Below are 19,113 nucleotides of genomic sequence, written 5' to 3'. Positions count from 1 at the left end.
GCCAGAACTGGACCTGCTGCGCCTCCCCTCACCCTGTCCTGTGCTTCAGGAGCTCCAGCAGCTCCTGCAGCTTCTTGAGGAATCGTTTCAGGGTGCGTTTTGGGAGGGAAATGTCCTGCTCTGGTTCTGGCTCTGGTTCTGGCTCTGGTTCTGGCTCCGGTTCTGGCTCCGGTTCTGGCTCCGGTTCTGGCTCCGGTTCTGGTTCTGGTTCGGGTTCAGGTTCTGGCTCTGGTTCTGGTTCTGGCTCCGGTATTCGTGGCCTCGGTTGTGTTGGTATTGGTTCTAGTGGCCTGGGTTCTGGTGGCCTGGGTTCTGGTGGCCTGGGTTCTGGTGGCTGCAGTGCTAGTGGGTCCGGCGCGTTCAGCGTGGCCCTTGGTGCCGGTACCGGCCCTGTCGGGCTGGGGCCGGCGTGGGCTTGGATCCAGGAGTGGAAGTGCTGGGTGGAGGTGAAGATGCCAGGCCTACTGGCCCTGGCACAGCCCCTGCCCCAGCTGGCCAGGCCCACCAGCCAGAAGTAGTCACCGATGTTGTCCTTGCAGACCAGGGGACCCCCAATGTCCCCCTGTGACAGGAGAGAGGGGTCAGGGGCTGCTCCAGGGTTGGACCCTCTCTCCCAGCCCCTGCCCGACCCACATTCCCAGTTCTGCTGGAGCCCCCAGACCCTCACTGGGAACAGGATGGGGCTGGCTCAGGGTGGGCTCTGCCCCAGCCCTGCACAGGGGACAGGGACAGGCAGGGAATGGCAGCTCCGGGATATCCACACCTAGGGCTGCCCGAAGCACTGGGTAGGCTCTGTGGGCACAGTGCCAGCCTAGGGGACCAAGGGACATGGGACAGAGACATTGGGATGGGAAAGGGACACCTGTCAGTGGTGAGGACACGGGTCCGGAATGGCGCCAGGCCAGGCCAGGCCCAGATGGGGCCCCGCCATGTTTGAGGCCTGTGCTGGCTCTGGGGGTTCCATGGGGCCCTGTTGAGGCTCAGGGTCCCTGTGCTGGCTCTGAGGGTTCCATGGGGCCCAGGGTGGCTCAGGGTCCCTGTGCTGGCTCTGGGGGTTCCATGGGGCCATGTTGGGGCTCAGGGTCCCTGTGCTGGCTCTGGGGGTTCCATGGGGCCATGTTGGGGCTCAGGGTCCCTGTGCTGGCTCTGGGGGTTCCATGGGGCCCAGGTTGGGGCTCAGGGTCCCTGTGCTGGCTCTGGGGGTTCCATGGGGCCCAGGTTGGCTCAGGGTCCCTGTGCTGGCTCTGGGGGTTCCATGGGGCCATGTTGGGGCTCAGGGTCCCTGTGCTGGCTCTGGGGGTTTCCATGGGGCCATGTTGGGGTTCAGGGTCCCTGTGCTGGCTCTGGGGGTTCCATGGGGCCCTATTGGGGCTCAGGGTCCCTGTACTGGCTGGCTCTGGGGGTTCCATGGGGCCATGTTGGGGCTCAGGGTCCCTGTGCTGGCTCTGGGGGTTCCATGGGGCCATGTTGGGGCTCAGGGTCCCTGTGCTGGCTCTGGGGTTTCCATGGGGCCCAGGGTGGGGCTCAGGGTCCCTGTGCTGGCTCTGGGGGTTCCATGGGGCCCAGGATGGCTCAGGGTCCCTGTGCTGGCTCTGGGGGTTCCATGGGGCCATGTTGGGGCTCAGGGTCCCTGTGCTGGCTCTGGGGGTTCCATGGGGCCCAGGTTGGCTCAGGGTCCCTGTGCCCAGCCCGGGCCCAGCCCCACCTGGCAGGTGTCGATGCCGCCCCGCGGGTACCCCGCGCACAGGTCCTGGGGGTGCACGGCCCCCCCGTACCAGCGGCTGCTGTTGCACAGGTGGACATCGATGAGCTGCACCTTGGATTCCTGCAGCACCAGGCGTGGGCTGAGGGCTGCGGGCACAGAGGGCACTGAGTGGCAGCCCCCGGGCAGAGCCCCCAGCCCAAGACCGTGTCCCTGCCCGGGGCTGTGTGCCCTCAGCTCAGCCCTGCCCTGGGTGGGCACTCACCGCTGTCCGGAGTTGCCCTCCAGCCCGCGATGTAGCACATTTTCAGCTCGGACACTGCCAGGGAGCTGTCAGGCACACAGCCCAGCTGGATGTAGTCACTGCACTCCACGGGCTGGTCCAGCTCCAGCAGGGCGATGTTGTTCCGAGCCGTGACTGGGTCGTAATTCCGGTGCTTCAGGAGCTGCTTGATCGGGAACGCCTCGGCTGCAGGGCCTGGGTTGGCCAGATCTGTGGCCCCAACCACCACCTTCCAGTCGAGGACATTCCTGGAGGCCATGGAGTGACAGGGAGCAGTGACAGGAGCAGTGACAGGAGCAGTGACAGGGCTGGCACAGCCCAGCAGCTCCCAGCCTTCTGCTTCCCACAGCAGAGAACAGAGACAGCAATGGAGCAGCACATGGTGGTGCAGCCTGGGCACCTGGCCCTTCTGTGGGGACATCCCTGACATTGCTAAGGGAACATCTCTGACCCTTCCAAGGGGACATCCATGCTGTGGGGACATCCCTGTAACCCTGTTCTGGGCGCATCCTTGTCCCTGCTGTGGGGACACCCTGATCCCGCTGTGGGGACATCCCTGTCCCTGCTGAGGGAACATCTCTGTCCCTGCTGGGGTCACATCCCTGTCCCTGCTCCCCCTTACCCGGCCCCGACGAAGCAGCTGGCGGCTGCGAGGACCCAGCTGTGGCTGATGAGTGCCCCTGAGCACATGTGCCACGTGCCATTCTCCAGGGTCACCTGGATGCTGGCGATGCCAGGCCAGGCCCCTGGGTTGACATTGAGGGTTGTGTCCTTGGCAGGGTGCGAGGTTCCATACTCAGGAATCACCAAGGTCTCGTTCAAAACCATGGGCGAGAGCCCGCAGGTGCCCCTGGAAGCACAAAGCCATCACTGCCCTGCTTGGGGACAGCAGGGACAGGGACCTCCAGGGGCTCCTCTGTGCCCAGGCTGTGCCAGGGAAGCCCCGAGTGTCCCCAAGCCCCTGAGGCCACTGACCTGCAGGTGTCCCAGTTGCCCCTCACGGGACCAGCCAGGGCCAGCAGGACGAGCAGCCACAGCAAAGCCATCAGTGCCAACACTGGAGGTGGCAGAGCCAGAGCAGAGCTGTCACCTCTAGTGACACCCAACGCTCTTTGGGTGTCCGTGGTGCCACCAGGCCGGGGTGATGTCACAAAGGGGACGGTTCCATGTGTGGAGCACGGTGGCCTTGGGTGGGGGGAGGGCAGCTCAGAGCTGTGCACCCGGGCATGGCTTGGGCTGGAGGGACCCTTGGGATCCCTGTGGAGCAGAGGGAATGTCCCAGATCCAAGGATCCCAATGGGGACCAAGGGCACAGCAGGAGTGGGATGGGTCCCAGCAGCCTCAGAGACACGAGCTGGTGTCAGAGGGGACAGCCCTGGGTGGCAGCAGCAGCAGCTCAGGGTGGCACTTCCAGCACCCCCACAGGACCCTGGGATGGCAGCTCCAGCTGTCCCTCTCCAGGACTTTCCTGGGAATGGCACACCTGAGGCTCTGTTGGGAAACCTGGGCTGAAGCAGTTTCTGCCTCTCTCCACCTCCAGGCTGGAGGAATTCACTCCACACAAACTCTACACACACCAGACACAGAGTTTGGAAGTCTGAGTTGAAATTGGAATGGAAGGATCCAATAAATGCAAGGAATGCAGAAAAATTTGCTATAAACCTCAAAGTCAGAGCACAACTGACACCCCATGGGTGGCACAGTCAAGACCAGCAGTGGTGGCAGCGCTGTTGAAGTGGCCCTGCTGGTCTGGTCCTCCTCCAGATATCCAGTGGGAGTAGTTGTGTCCCAAATCCCCAAACCTTTGGATGACATCCCCTAAATTCCAGGCAGGAAATGTCCAGTGGTGGTGGTTGTGTCCCAAACCCCCAAACCTTGGGATGACACCCATTAAAATCCAGGCAGGAATGTCCAGTGGTGGTGGTTGTGTCCCAAACCCCCAAACCTTGGGATGACATCCCCTAAAATCCAGACAAGGATGTCCAGTAGTGCTTGTGTCTCAGATCCCCAAACCTTGGGATGACACCCATTAAAATCCAGGCAGGAATGTCCAGTGGTGGTGGTTGTGTCCCAAATCCCCAAATCTTGGGATGACACCCATTAAAATCCAGGCAGGAATGTCCAGTGGTGGTGGTTGCATCCCAAATCCCCAAAACTTGGAATGACATCCCCCAAAGTCCAGGCAGGAATGTCCAGTGATGGTGGTTGTGTCCCTGTCGGATCTCAAAATCTCAGCCCTGAGATGCTGAGCCTCCGAGACCACTTTGGGGGTCTCGGGAGTCCTGGAATGTTGCCAGAAGTGTCTGGTAGCTGGACTTTAACCCTACACAGGAGACGACAAGGATGAGGGCTTCACAGGGCCTCACCGGGGTGAAGGGTGGAAAGATTAGTTAATTAGAGGGTGAGACACAAGGTTTAAGATTTATGTACAGGGGGGTTTAGAGGAGTAAGATGGAGGAATTGGGGTGTGTCCTGTCCTCCTCCTTCTTCCTCCTCTCCTCCATCTTCTTTGGCCACGGTGGCACCTTTCTATTGGTTATTACTAAGAGTACACCGAGTTATAAGAATAGATGGTATTGGGGAAAAATGATAAATATTGTATACGTAGCAAAGGGTATAAAGATAGGTGCCTGCCCCGGAGGGGGACGGAGTGTGCCCATGGCTGACTGCTGTGCAGATCTCTGTCTGGCTGAAAGAACATCTTTTAGATAAACAATTAATAAACATAAAACCAGAAAGAAGAACTGAAGCCTCTTCTCGTCTTTCGATACCCGGGCTGTCACAAGGTCGCCTCCGGGCCACCTCCAGGCCTCCCAGGCCCCTCAAACACCCGAGATAAACCGGACATGTCCAAATCCCAAACCTTGGAGACATTCCCTAAAGTCCAGGCCAGAATGTCCAGTGGTGTGGTGTATCCCAAACCCCAAACTTTGGGAGGACATCCCCTAAAATCCAGACAAGGATGTCCAGTAGTGCTTGTGTCCCAGATCCCCAAACCTTGGGATGACACCCATTAAAATCCAGGCAAGAATGTCCAGTGGTGGTGGTTGTGTCTCAAATCCCCAAACCTTGGAATGACATCCCCCAAAGTCCAGGCAGGAATGTCCAGTGGTGATGGTTGTATCCCAAATCCCCAAAACTTGGAATGACATCCCCCAAAGTCCAGGCAGGAAATGTCCAGTGATGGTGGTTGTGTCCCAAACCCCCAAACCTTGGGATGACATCCCCTAAAATCCAGGCAGGAAATGTCCAGTGGTGGTGGTTGTGTCCCAAACCCCCAAACCTTGGGATGACACCCATTAAAATCCAGGCAGGAATGTCCAGTGGTGGTGGTTGTGTCCCAAATCCCCAAACCTTGGGATGAGATTTCCTAAAGTGCAGGCCGGCATGTCTAGTGGTGGTGGTTGTGTCCCAAACCCCCAAAACTTGGGATGACATCCCCTAAAATCCAGACAAGGATGTCCAGTAGTGCTTGTGTCCCAGATCCCCAAACCTTGGGATGACACCCATTAAAATCCAGGCAGGAATGTCCAGTGGTGGTGGTTGCATCCCAAATCCCCAAAACTTGGAATGACATCCCCCAAAGTCCAGGCAGGAATGTCCAGTGGTGGTGGTTGTATCCCAAATCCCCAAAACTTGGAATGACATCCCCCAAAGTCCAGGCAGGAAATGTCCAGTGATGGTGGTTGTGTCCCAAACCCCCAAACCTTGGGATGACATCCCCTAAAATCCAGGCAAGAATGTCCAGTAGTGGTTGTGTCCCAGATCCCCCATAACTTGGGATGACATCCCCTAAATCCAGACAAGGATGTCCAGTGGTGGTGGTTGTGTCCCAAACCCCCAAACCTTGGGAGAACATCCCCTAAAATCCAGGCAGGAATGTCCACTGGTGGTGGCCGTGCCCCAGATCCCCAAACCTTGGGATGACACCCATTAAAATCCAGGCAAGAATGTCCAGTGGTGGTGGTTGTGTCCCAAATCCCCAAAACTTGGAATGACATCCCCCAAAGTCCAGGCAGGAATGTCCAGTGATGGTGGTTGTGTCCCAAACCCCCAAACCTTGGGATGACATCCCCTAAAATCCAGGCAGGAATTTCCAGTACCTCCCCCTGGGTGAGGAGTTACAAACAGGGTGATGGAACCCTGTGATTTATAGAGGATTTCCCCTCCCTCCCTCCCTCCCTGACTGCCCCTCATCGCCCCCAAACCAGGAGCGAACCCCACTCTTTTTTCCCCAGATTGTCCCATCCTTGTTGCGAGCAGATTGAACTGGATTGAAAATGAGGATAATTGGGAACAACTGTATTTCAAAAACAAACCAAAGATTATCACTGGGGTGGTTGGGTGGAGGGGGGGATAACGAGAGGTGGGTAGAGGGGGGATAACAAGGGATAATGAGAGGTGGGTAGAGGGGGGATAACAAGGGATAACGAGAGGTGGATGGAGGGGGGATAACAAGGGATAACGAGATCTGGGCCCCGGGGGTGGCTTTGGCACAGCCGTTGCTCCAGCAGGGAATGGCTGGGATCCCCCACAGCCAGAACTGGACCTGCTCCCAAGTCCTGCTTAATCCAGTTTGTCCCGCAGGAACTCCAGGAACTCCTGCAAGTTTGTGAAGAACCTCAGCAGGACATCCTTTGGGAATGTAACCGTTATAAACTGAGGAGGTGGTGGTGGTGGTGGTGGTGGTGGTGGTTCTGGTTCTTCTTCCTCCTCTTCTTCTGGTTCTGGTATGGGTTCTGGTTCTGGTATTGGTACCGGTATGGGTACTGGTTGTGGTTCTGGTTCTGGTACAAGTTCTGGTTCTGGTTCCAGTTCTGGTGGCTGTATCTCAATGGTGGGCGTGGGTGGCTCGGGGGGAAGAGGCTCCGTTTTGGGTGGGACCGTTCCCATCTGCGTCTGGATCCAGTCGTGGAAGTGCTGGGTGGACGTGAACACCCCGGGCCGCTTGGCCCCGGCACAGCCCTTGCCCCAGCTGGTCAGGCCCACCAGCCAGAAGAAGTCACCGGTGTTGTCCTTGCAGACCAGGGGACCCCCTGTGTCCCCCTGTGATAGAAGAGAGGGGTCAGGGGCTGCTCCAGGGTCACAACCACACCTCAGAGTTATGGGGACACTGGATGGGATTTGGGGACAGGGGGACACTGGGACAGGGGCCTACGGATGGGGAGTGGCAGCCCTGGGACACGGGACAGGGATCCATGGATGGGAAAGGGAACAGGAACCCCTGGACAGGGACACGGGGATGGGGACAGGGATGGGAAAGGGAACATCAGCCCCTGGATAGGGACAGGGACACAGGGATGGGGACAGACAGGGAGCAGTGACAGCGGTGGGACTGGGGCAGGCCTGGCCTGGGCTGGGCCTGAGGGGATTCAGTGGTGGAAGGGGGAGGGAAGGGCAGCACGGAGGCACAGGAGAGGGATCTGGGGATTGGGGGAGGGCAGGACAGCCCTGGGACATGGGACAGGACAGGGACATGGGGATGGGCAAGGGACACCCATCAGTGGTGGGGACACAGGGCTGGGAGGGCACCGGGCCAGGCCCAGACAGGGGCACGCCATATTTGAGGCCTGGCTGGCTCTGAGGGGATCCTTGGGCCCTGTGCTGGCTCTGGGGTTCCATGGGCCTGTTGGCTCAGGGTCCCATGGGGGTTGGGCTCAGGGTCCTGTGCTGGCTCTGGGGTTCCATGAGGCCATGTTGGGGCTCAGGGTCCCTGTGCTGGCTCTGGGGGTTCCATGGGGCCCAGGGTGGCTCAGGGTCCCTGTGCCCAGCCTGGGCCCAGCCCCACCTGGCAGGTGTCGATGCCGCCCCGCGGGTACCCCGCGCACAATTCCTGGGGATGCACGGCTCCCCCATACCAGCGGCTGCTGTTGCACAGCTGGACATCGATGAGCCGCACCTTGGCCTCCTGCAGCACCAGGCCTGGTGCTGGGGTCGGGGCTGTGGGCACAGAGGGCACTGAGCACCTGGCACCTTCCCGGGCTGTGCCCCAGTCCCTCCATGTCCCCACTCAGGGGTCCGGGCACAGAGGGCCCGGCTCCCGCGGCCTTGGTCTCCGCCCTCGGCCTGCCCAGCCACATCCCTGTGGTCCCCAACTTGTCCCCTGCCCCAGGCGGGCACTGACCGGTCTCCGGGGTGGCTCTCCAGCCTGCCACATAGCAGGTTTTGAGCTCGGGCACTGCCAGGGAGCTGTCGGGCACACAGCCCAGCTGGATGTAGTCACTGCACTCCACGGGCTGGTCCAGCTCCACCAGGGCAATGTTGTTGCCCGGCGCTTCATCGCAGTAGTCCTGGTGCTTCAGGACATTCCTGATGCGGCGATTCTGGGCCTCGGGGCCCGGCTGGGCCAGATCCGTGGCCCCAATCATCACCTTCCAATTAGAGGTGTCCCTGGGGAGCAGGAAATGGAGAAGGAACTGATGGAACTGAGCCAGGGACTGCAGCAGCACAATTCCCTTCCTGCTCGGGGCACCTCCCTGTGCTGGGGGGACATCCCTGACATTGCTGTGGGGACATCCCTGATCCTCCTTTGGGGAGCTCCCCGTCCCTCCTGTGGGGACACTTCTGTCCCTGCTCCTCCTTACTTAGTGTCCATGAAGCAGCGTGCGACCGTGAGCACCCACTGGGGGTGGATGAGTGCTCCCGAGCACATGTGCCACGTGCCATTGTCCCAGGTGGCCTGGATGCTGACGATGCCAGGCCAGGTCCCTGAGGGGACACCGGGGCTGGCTACATCCACGGCAGTGCCATCAGAAGATGACAAAGTTGTGTAGTCATAGTCTGTAGGGTCGTAGTCCCGAACCAGCGAACTGTGGTCAAATGCCAAAGGCCGGAGCCCGCAGGTGCCCCTGTAAGCACAAAGCCATCAGTGCCCTGCTTGGGGACAGCAGGGACAGAGACCCCCAGGGGCTCCTCTGTGCCCAGGCTGTGCCAGGGACCCCCCGAGTGACCACTGACTTGCAGGTGTCCCAGTTGCCCCTCACGGGACAAGCCAGGGCCAGCAGGACGAGCAGCCACAGCAAAGCCATCAGTGCCAACACTGGAGGTGGCAGAGCCAGAGCAGAGCTGTCACCTCTAGTGACACCCAACGCTCTTTGGGTGTCCGTGGTGCCACCAGGCCGGGGTGATGTCACAAAGGGGACGGTTCCATGTGTGGAGCACGGTGGCCTTGGGTGGGGGGAGGGCAGCTCAGAGCTGTGCACCCGGGCATGGCCTGGGCTGGAGGGACCCTTGGGATCCCTGTGGAGCAGAGGGAATGTCCCAGATCCAAGGATCCCAATGGGGACCAAGGGCACAGCAGGAGTATGGGATGGGTCCCAGCAGCCTCAGAGGCACGAGCTGGTGACAGAGGGGACAGCCCTGGGTGGCAGCAGCAGCAGCTCAGGGTGGCACTTCCAGCACCCCCACAGGACCCCGGGATGGCAGCTCCAGCTGTCCCCATTGCTGTCCCTCTCCAGGACTTTTCCAGGGAATGGCACACCTGAGGCTCTGCTGGGGAGCCTGGGCTGGAGCAGTTTCTCCCTCTCACCACCTCCAGGCCCATCCTCCCCTCCCCTCCCTCCTTCCATCCCTGGCTCCCCCTCATGTCCCCCAAACCAGACCTAACCCCAACCCCACCCTTTCCCCCCAAATTGCCCCATCCTTGTTTCCCCCAGAAGACCAAACAGGACACATTGGCTAAGTGGAACTGGAACAACTCTAATTGAAGAACAAACTGGATGCACCATCGGGGTGGGCGCAGGGGTCAGAGTGGGCAGGGCACAGCAGCCCTGGGCACCGGGGCTGGGTTGGCCCCACAGCCACGGCCCCAGCAGGGAATGCTGGAGATCCTCTGCAGCCAGAACTGGATCTGCTGCCCCTCCTGATCAACGCAGTGTGTCCCTTAGGAACTCCAGGAACTTCTGCAGACTCTCGATGAATCTCAGCAGGATGGATTTTGGGAATGAAACAGTTATGTAGGTCTCCGGTTCTGGCGTCGGTGTTGCCTCGATGACAGTCAGGGTCAGGGTTGGGGACAGCATGAGGTCCGGGGCTTGGGTCGGGGGTGGCGGTGTTGGTGCAGGGCTTGGGTCTGATGGGATCGTTCCCATCTGGATTTGGATCCATTCTCGGAAGTACTGGGTGGAGGCGAACACTCCGGGGCGTTTCTCTCCAACACAGCCCTTGCCCCAGCTGGCCAGGCCCACCAGCCAGAAGTAGTCACCAACGTGGTCCTTGCACACCAGAGGACCCCCGATGTCCCCCTGCAACAGGAGAGAGGGGTCAGGGGCTGCTCCAGGGTCACAGCCACACCTCGGGGTTATGGGGACACTGGATGGGATTTGGGGACAGGGGGACACTGGGACAGGGGCCTACGGATGGGGAGTGGCAGCCCTGGGGCACGGGACAGGGATCCATGGATGGGAAAGGGAACAGGAACCCCTGGACAGGGACACGGGGATGGGGACAGGGATGGGAAAGGGAACATCAGCCCCTGGATAGGGACAGGGACACGGGGACAGGGATCCATGGATGGGAAAGGGAACAGGAGCCCCTGGACAGGGACACGGGGATGGGGACAGGGATGGGAAAGGGAACATCAGCCCCGGGATAGGGACAGGTGATGGGAACATGGGGACAGGGATGGGAAAGAGAACAGGGGCCCTAGACAGGCACAGGGGATGGGGACAAGGATGGGAAAGGGAACAGCCCCTGGACAGGAACAGGGACAAGGGCATGGGGACAGGGATGGGAAAGGGAACAGGAACCCCTGGACAGGGACAAGGACACGGAGATGGGGACAGGGATTGGAAAGGGAACAGAAGCCCCTGGGCAGGGACAGGGGATGGGGACATGGGGTTGGGGACAGGGATGAGAAAGGGAACAGGAGACCCTGGACAAGGACAAGGAGAGGGACACAGGGATAGGGACAGACAGGGAGCAGTGACAGCAGTGGGACAGGGGCAGGCCTGGCCTGGGCCGGGCCTGAGGGGATTCAATGGTGGAAGGGGGAGGGAAGGGCAGCACGGAGGCACAGGAGAGGGATCTGGGGATTGGGGGAGGGCAGGACAGCCCTGGGACATGGGACAGGACAGGGACATGGGGATGGGCAAGGGACACCCATCAGTGGTGGGGACACAGGGTTGGGAGGGCACCGGGCCAGGCCCAGACAGGGCCCCGCCATGTTTGAGGCCTGGCTGGCTCTGAGGGGATCCTTGGGCCCTGTGCTGGCTCTGGGGGTTCCATGGGGCCATGTTGGGCCTCAGGGTCCCTGTGCTGGCTCTGGGGGTTCCATGGGGCCATGTTGGGGCTCAGGGTCCCTGTGCTGGCTCTGGGGGTTCCATGGGGCCATGTTGGGGCTCAGGGTCCCTGTGCTGGCTCTGGGGGTTCCATGGGGCCCAGGTTGGCTCAGGGTCCCTGTGCTGGCTCTGGGGGTTCCATGGGGCCCAGGGTGGCTCAGGGTCCCTGTGCTGGCTCTGGGGGTTCCATGGGGCCATGTTGGGGCTCAGGGTCCCTGTGCTGGCTCTGGGGGTTCCATGGGGCCCTGTTGGGGCTCAGGGTCCCTGTGCTGGCTCTGGGGGTTCCATGGGGCCCAGGGTGGCTCAGGGTCCCTGTGCTGGCTCTGGGGGTTCCATGGGGCCCAGGGTGGCTCAGGGTCCCTGTGCCCAGCCTGGGCCCAGCCCCACCTGGCAGGTGTCGATGCCGCCCCGCGGGTACCCCGCACACAGGTCCTGGGGGTGCACGGCCCCCCCGTACCAGCGGCTGCTGTTGCACAGCTGGACGTCCATGAGCCGCACCTTGGACTCCTGCAGCACCAGGCGTGGGTTGGGGGCTGCGGGCACAGAGGGCACTGAGTGGCAGCCCCCGGGCAGAGCCCCCAGCCCAAGGCCGTGTCCCAGCCCAGGGCCGTGTGCCCACAACTCAGCCCTGCCCTGGGTGGGCACTCACCGCTGTCCCGGGTGGCCCTCCAGCCTGCAATGTAGCAGGTTTTGAGGTCGGACACTGCCAGGGAGCTGTCGGGCACACAGCCCAGCTGGATGTAGTCACTGCACTCCACGGGCTGGTCCAGCTCCAGCAGGGCGATGTTGTTCATGGCTGTGGCAGCCACGTAGTGCTGGTGCTTCACGAGCCTCTGGACGCGTCTCACTGCAGCCTCGGGGCCTGGCTGGGCCACGTCCGTGGTCCCCGTCACCACTTTGTAATTGGAGATGTCCCTGGGGGGCAGGAGATGGACAGAGGGGTGACAGAGAGCAGGGCCATGGGATGTGGCAGTCCAACAGCTGACCCTGCTGTGGGGACATCCCTGTCCCTACTGTGGGGACACTCCTGTCCCTGCTCCTTCTTACCCAGACCTGAAGAAGCACTGGGCCACTGTGAGCACCCACTGAGGGCTGATGAGTGCCCCGGAGCACATGTGCCACGTGCCATTCTCCAGGGTGGCCTGGACGCTGACAATGCCAGGCCAGGCCCCTGAGGGGACACCGGGGCTGTTGAAGTCCAGGGAGGCACCATCAGAAGAACCCAAGGTTGCATAGTCATTGTTGGACTGGTCGTAGTTGGCAGACACGGAGCTGTGGTCAAAATCCAAGGGCCGGAGCCCGCAGGTGCCCCTGCAAGCACAAAGCCATCAGTGCCCTGCTTGGGGACAGCAGGGACAGGGAACCCCAGGTGCTCCTCTGTGCCAGGGACCCCCCGAGTGTCCCCGAGCCCCCCGAGCCCACTGACTTGCAGGTGTCCCAGCTGCCCCCCACGGGACCAGCCAGGGCCAGCAGCACGAGCAGCCGCAGCAAAGCCATCGGTGCCATCGCAGGTGCCAGTAGAGCAGGTGGCAGAGCCAGAGCAGAGCTGTCACCTCTGGTGCCAGCAGGCCCGAGTGATGTCACAGCGCTGCAGAACCTTGGAACGGTGCGGGTGGCAGGGACCGTAACGACAGCACGGTGCCACCCGTGCCAGGGCAGGGCCGCCTCCTGTGCTGTGCCCAGGGAGCCCAGAGGGCCCTGGGCTGGTGGCGCCTCAAAATGGAGCTCAGAGATCGATGCTCCCATAAATAATTAATCATTAGGGCTCTCGGTGCTTCATTAGATGTAATTTATAATGACTAATGGTAGTACAAATTCGTGTACCTTGGTGGTAACCTCACTGTAGCATCATGGTGGTAGTTACCACTAATATTACTACACATTTTTATTAATACATAAAATAATGCTTATTTATAATGCCATGATATTAATATATACGGTTTAAAATAATTTGTTAATTATATCATGTAAATGTATTTTAACATAGTTACATTAATTATATATTAATACATTATTACATATCAATACATTAATATATTATTATACACAAATACACTAGTTCTATATTAATACATTAGTATATTACTATATTAGTATATTATTACATCAATAATGCATATTTACTGAAACAAAGGCACCAATCCTTGTAGTATGTGGAAAGAGATTTAATAGTGTTTTGTTCTATTTTAACACTATATTATATTAATTATATGTTATGTTACGTTACGTTACATTACGTTACATTACATTATATTATATTATATTATATTATATTCCTATTTCTATTCTATTCGATTCCTTTTATTTTATTTTATTTTATTTTATTTTATTTTATTTTATTCTTTATTATTATACCTTATCATGTTAAGATCCATTTTCTACATAACATCAATAGCCTTTAATATAAAATGTGTAATTTTCCTATATCCTCTATACAATACAAATTTATTTGCTTGTATAATAAAATCCTACACACACTTTTAATCCATCAAAATATAAACTCTAAAAAACTTTAATATAAGAAAACTTAATACTTTATACTTTTATACTTTAAAAATTTGTATAAATACATACTTGAATAAATTATATTAATATCTTGTGTGGAATATATTATTAAAAATGGGATCAGATCTTTTCCTTTGTTTCTCTTCCGGGCAGGGATGGGCACAGCTGAGTGGGCAGGGGGAACATCTGGATGGGGCAGGACACATCTGGGCTTGGCAGGGGCACAGCTGGCAGGGGCACGTCGGGGTGAGGAGGGCACATCTGGATGCCCGAGGCACATCTGGAGGGGCGGGGCCGGGGCGGGGCCGGGCGGTGGCGCCGGGGCGGGGCCGGGGCTGAGCGCGGCTCGGGCGGGCGGCAGCGGAGCCACGGTGAGGGGCCGGGGCCGGGGCCGGGGCCGGGGGTGTCCCCTCTCCCCTGGACGGGGCCGGGGCCGGGGGTGCCCCCTCTGCCCGGGAGGGGCTGGGGGCGGCCGGGGCTCCGAGCATCCCGGGGGCCGGGGGCTGCTGCCCACCGCGCTGCCCTACACCCACCCCTGCCCCCAGCCCCATAATCCCCTCGCCCGTGCTCTATAACTGCCCAGACCCCAGCCCCATAAATCCCCACCCCCTGCCCTATAACTGCCCAGCCCCATAATCCCCTCGCCCCCCCGCCCTACAGCTGCCCCGGCCCCCTGCCCCATAAACCCCCGCTCCCTGCCCAGCCCCCAGCCCCATAATCCCCTCGCCCATGCTCTGGAAGTGCCCAGCCCCCAGCCTCATTATGTCCCCTCTCCCCGCCCCCTGCCCTATAACTGTCCAGCCCCCAGCCCCATAACTCCCACTGCTCACACCGGGTGTGGGGGGTTGGATACCCCCGGGGTCCCTCCCTCGCCATGGGGGGCTGTGTTTGGGGTGCCCCCGGGGTTTTGGGGTGCCCCCAGGGTTTTGGGGTGCCCGCTGTTGAGGCTGCCGTGCCCCAGGCGCTGCCCGCTCCGGGTGCCGGCAGGATGGCGCTGCTCCCCGTCGTGGCGCTCTTGGCTCTGTGCCCGCTCCTCGCCCGGGCAGGTACCCACGGGCAGCGGGGTGGGGGGTCCGGGCAGAGCCCCCGCTCCCCGGGACCCCCTTCCCAGCCCCGATTTCCTCCCCTGCGCGGACACCGCGGCGGGGACCCCGAGGGGAGGGCGGGGAGCCGTTCCCGGCAGGGCGGTGACTCACGGGGCGGCTGCTTGGCACCAGCGAGCCCTCGGTGCTGGCACCGGGAGCTGGCAACACCGAACACCCGGTCCGGGCTCCACTGAGCCCTCGGTGCTCACACCACCGAACACCCGGTCCTGGCTTGTCTGAGCTCTCAGTCCTGGCTCCACCGAGCCCTCGGTGCTGGCACCACGGAGCCCCCGGTGCTGGCACCACGGAGCCCCCGGTCCTGGCTCCACCGAGCCCTCGGTGCTGGCACCACGGAGCCCCCGGTCCTGGCTCCACCCGAGCCCTCTCTGGCCCACGAGCCCGTCCTGGCTCCACCGAGCCCTCGGTGCTGGCACCACGGAGCCCTCGGTGCTGGCACCAGGTTCGGGCATCACCGAGCCCCCAGTCCTGGCTCCTCTGAGCCCCCGGTCCTGGCGCCAACAGCCGTGTCCCCACAGATGTCCCCTGTCCCCTTCAGAGCCCCCTTGTCCCGGGGATGGCCCCTGTACCCCATCGCTGGTGTCACCGCGCGCTGACCCCACCGTGTCCCCTCCCAGACCAGCCTCCTGTCACCGTGACGGTGACAGCGGCCATCGGCGAGGACGCCTGCCTGCCCTGCGGCTCGCAGCCCTGGGGTGACCTGCGCGGGGTCACCCTCAGCTGCACCCACCAGGCCGGCGGCCACCTCGCTGTCCCCGTGCTCAGCCACCGCCTGGGCTGGCACCCACCGCCCCCCGAGCCGGGCTGGCAGCCGCCCGTGCAGCCCGACAGCCGCTTCAGGGGCAGGGTGGCCTTCTGCGCCGCGGGGACAGGGGACAGCGGCGTGTCCCTGCTGCTGAGGAACCTCAGCGATCCCGATTTCGGGAATTATTCCTGCTACGCCGTCAGTGCTGCCGCCCCGCAGCTCCTGTGCTCTCTGGTGCTGCAGCCCGCGGTGGCAGGTGAGCGGGGCAGGGTGGCACTGTCCCTTTTGGGGTCCCTCAGTTCTCTGGTGTGTCCAGCCCTGGGTGCTGCCACAATTTGGGGGTGTCCCCAATTCCCTGCTGCATCTGTCACCTGCCTTGTCCCCTGATCCATCCCTGTTCCCATCTGGGTGGTTCCTCACACTCTTCACCCCAATTTGGGATCCCCCCATTCCCTGACTCATCTGTCACTTCCTCCATCCCTGTCCCCATCTGGGTGCTGCCACAATTTGGGGATGCCCCCAATTCCTCGACCCATCTGTCACCTCCTCCAGCTCTGTCCCCATCTGGGTGATGCCAGGTGTCCCTGCCCGGTTCCCCTGCCAGGTTTGGGGTCCCCACAAGGTGTCTGTCCCTTGGCAGTGCCAGGTGTCCCTGCTCTGTCCCCTGCCATGTTTGGGGTCCCCACATGCCCTGTCATGTCCCTTGTCCCACCTTGGCAGTGCCAGGTGTCCCTGCCCGGTTCCCCTGCCATGTTTGGGGTCCCCACAAGGTGTCTGTCCCTTGTCCCACCTTGGCAGTGCCAGGTGTCCCTGCTCTGTCCCCTGCCATGTTTGGGGTCCCCACAAGGTGTCTGTCCCTTGTCCCACCTTGGCAGTGCCAGGTGTCCCTGCTCTGTCCCCCTGCCATGTTTGGGGTCCCCACAAGGTGTCTGTCCCTTGTCCCACCTTGGCAGTGCCAGGTGTCCCTGCTCTGTCCCCTGCCATGTTTGGGGTCCCCACATGCCCTGTCATGTCCCTTGTCCCACCTTGGCAGTGCCAGGTGTCCCTGCCCTGTCCCCCTGCCAGGTTTGGGGTCCCCACCTGCCCTGACGAGTCCCTTGTCCCTGGTGTGTCTGTCTGTCCCTGGTGTGTCTGTCCCTTGTCCCTGGTGTGTCTGTCTGTCCCTGGTGTATCTGTCCCTTGTCCCTGGTGTGTCTGACTGTCCCTGGTGTGTCTGTCTGTCCCTGGTGTGTCTGACTGTCCCTGGTGTGTCTGTCCCTTGTCCCTGGTGTGTCTGTCTGTCCCTGGTGTGTCTGTCTGTCCCTGGCTGTTCCCCCGGGGCAGTTTGGGGTTCCCCCAGCCTGGCACGGCACAGGGAGGGGGGGATGGCCCGGCTGGTGTCCCCACGTGCCGGTGTCACCCCGCAGAGGTCCCCAAGGCCGCGGAGCCGGACATGTTCATGGTGATCTGTGTCCTCACGGCCGCCTTCACCGCGGTGGCCATCGGGGTGCTGGTGTGTGCCCGCTGCCAGGGCCACTGCTGGGGGCGCCCAGGTGGGTGTGGGGGGCACAAAGGGGGTGCTGGGGGGCACAGGGAGGTGTTTGGGGATGCTGGGGGCACAAAGGGGGGGTGTTGTGGGATGGGGGCAGCTGGAGACCCCCATGTCCACTGGGGATGGGATTCTGTGTGGGGAGGAGATTTCCAGCTCCCGTGTGGGGATGGGATGGGATGAGATGGGATGGGATGGGATGGGATGGGATGGGATGGGATGGGATCCATGAGATGGGATCCATGGAACAGGATCATGGATGGGATGGGATGGGATGGGATCCCTGGGATGGGATGGGATGGGATGGGATGGGATGGGATGGGATGGGATGGGATCCATGGGATGGGATGGGATGGGATGGGATCCATGGGATGGGATGGGATGGGATCCATGGGATGGGATGAGATGGGATCCATGGGATGGGATGGGATGGGATCCATGGGATGGGATGAGATGGGATCCATGGAACAGGATCAATGGGATGGGATGGGATGGGATCCCTGGATGGGATGGGATGGGATGGGATGGGATGGATGGGATGGGATGGGATGGGATGGGATGGGATCCATGGAACAGGATCGATGGGATGGGATGGGATGGGATGGGATGGGATGGGATGGAATGGGATCCCTGGGATGGGATGGGATGGGATGGGATCCCTGGGATGGGATGAGGGTGAGGAGGGAATGGGATGGGGATGATGGCAGGCTTGAAGAGAGGGCAGGGATGAGGACAAGGGTGCAGATGGTGACAGGACAAGGATGGGGACAGGGACAGGGATGGGGACAGCGCTGTGTGGGGCCAGGCTTCTCCCGTGTCCCCACTGTCTGTCCCCTCAGCGCGGGGCCCAGCCCAGGAGCCCGCAGCCATTGCTGCAGGGGAAGAAGGAGAGGTGGCCTTGGGTGACATCAAGAGTGCCAGCGCCTGAGGCCACCCCAGCTGGACAGGTCCTCGTGTGACACCGGGGCAGGACACGGCCCCGCCTGCCCCAATGGGGGGACAGGGCTGGGGCGATGCTCTTGGGTGGGGGTGCAGGATGGGTTTGGGGGGGTGCACGATGGTTTGGGGTGGGGGGCTCTGCTCGGACCCCCGGGGATGGGCAGGGGACAACACAGGGGACAGCACAGGGGACATCCAAACCCCGGGGTCCCATGGCTGGGGGGGGAGGACAAACCTGGAGACCCCAAATAAAGAGCATTGCTCCAGAGTGGGGGTGACCCCTCCTTCCACCCACCAGGGGGCTTGGGGGGGGGGATGTTTGGTATGGGGGGGCCCTTTTAGGGTTGGAGTGTGGGGTCATGGGGTGTCCCCATTTAGGGACAGGTTGTGGGGTCATGGGGTGTCCCCGTTTGGGGGTGGCTGTGGGGTCCCAGGGGTGTCCCCATTTAGGGGTGGCTATGGAGTCACACGGTGTCCCCATTTAAGGGTGGCTGTGGGGTCACGGGGGTGTCCTCGTTGGGGGACAGGCTATGGGGTCACGGGATGTCCCCATTTAGGGACAGGCTGTGGGGTCACGGGGGTGTCCCCGTTTAGGGGTGGCTATGGAGTCACACGGTGTCCCCATTTAGGGACAGGCTGTGGGTCACAGGATGTCCCCATTTAGGGACAGGCTGTGGGGTCACGGAGGTGTCCCCGTTTAGGAACAGGCTGTGGGGTCACGGGATGTCCCCATTTAGGGACAGGCTGTGGGGTCACGGGGGTGTCCTCGTTGGGGGACAGGCTATGGGGTCGCAGGGTCCCCAAGCGCGCTCGTTCCCTCACGGCCGCTGGGCGGCGCTGTTGGCAGCGGGGCATGACTGGCCCCGCCCATCGCCCCGCCCACGACTCCGCCCTTTAAACCACGGACAGGTGCTGCAGGGCGGGGCGGGACCCGCGGGGCTGAGTGACGGGGTGCTTATCCAATGGGAAGGCAGAATGAGGGAGATCCAGCCAATGAACGGGCGGGAAGGGGAGCGGGACCGGGGGCGGG

The 19,113-nt window shown here is 61.1% G+C and overlaps 4 protein-coding genes across 4 annotated transcripts; 1 reads left to right on the top strand and 3 right to left on the bottom strand.

Annotated features, from left to right (window-relative positions):
• Nucleotides 1-28: 28 nt before the first annotated feature.
• LOC135458674 (acrosin-like) lies at nt 29-3,031 on the bottom strand. The gene is made up of 5 exons (XM_064733944.1): nt 2,961-3,031; nt 2,608-2,835; nt 1,968-2,233; nt 1,706-1,851; nt 29-562 (listed from the first exon to the last, which is right to left on the bottom strand). Exons 1-5 carry the CDS (start codon nt 3,029-3,031, stop codon nt 29-31), a joined length of 1,245 nt encoding a protein of 414 aa, XP_064590014.1.
• A 3,515-nt stretch (nt 3,032-6,546) lies between these two features.
• Nucleotides 6,547-9,025, bottom strand: LOC135442849 (acrosin-like). Its single transcript, XM_064703123.1, has 5 exons — nt 8,943-9,025; nt 8,570-8,833; nt 8,110-8,375; nt 7,774-7,913; nt 6,547-7,031 (listed from the first exon to the last, which is right to left on the bottom strand). Exons 1-5 carry the CDS (start codon nt 9,011-9,013, stop codon nt 6,552-6,554), a joined length of 1,221 nt encoding a protein of 406 aa, XP_064559193.1. The 5' UTR covers nt 9,014-9,025; the 3' UTR covers nt 6,547-6,551.
• An 825-nt stretch (nt 9,026-9,850) lies between these two features.
• On the bottom strand, nt 9,851-12,760 carry LOC135458666 (acrosin-like). The gene is made up of 5 exons (XM_064733934.1): nt 12,690-12,760; nt 12,311-12,574; nt 11,913-12,178; nt 11,651-11,796; nt 9,851-10,228 (listed from the first exon to the last, which is right to left on the bottom strand). Exons 1-5 carry the CDS (start codon nt 12,758-12,760, stop codon nt 9,851-9,853), a joined length of 1,125 nt encoding a protein of 374 aa, XP_064590004.1.
• Nucleotides 12,761-14,115: 1,355 nt separating this feature from the next.
• Nucleotides 14,116-18,168, top strand: LOC135442848 (uncharacterized). The gene is made up of 5 exons (XM_064703122.1): nt 14,116-14,139; nt 14,730-14,814; nt 15,489-15,872; nt 17,023-17,148; nt 17,984-18,168. Exons 2-5 carry the CDS (start codon nt 14,757-14,759, stop codon nt 18,070-18,072), a joined length of 657 nt encoding a protein of 218 aa, XP_064559192.1. The 5' UTR covers nt 14,116-14,139; nt 14,730-14,756; the 3' UTR covers nt 18,073-18,168.
• The last annotated feature ends 945 nt before the right edge of the window (nt 18,169-19,113 follow it).

Source organism: Zonotrichia leucophrys, chromosome 1A, assembly GCF_028769735.1.
Source record: "Zonotrichia leucophrys gambelii isolate GWCS_2022_RI chromosome 1A, RI_Zleu_2.0, whole genome shotgun sequence".
NCBI lineage: Eukaryota > Metazoa > Chordata > Aves > Passeriformes > Passerellidae > Zonotrichia > Zonotrichia leucophrys.
The sequence above is the reverse complement of the archived record's forward strand: the minus strand, read 5'-3'. Positions and strand labels throughout refer to the sequence as shown.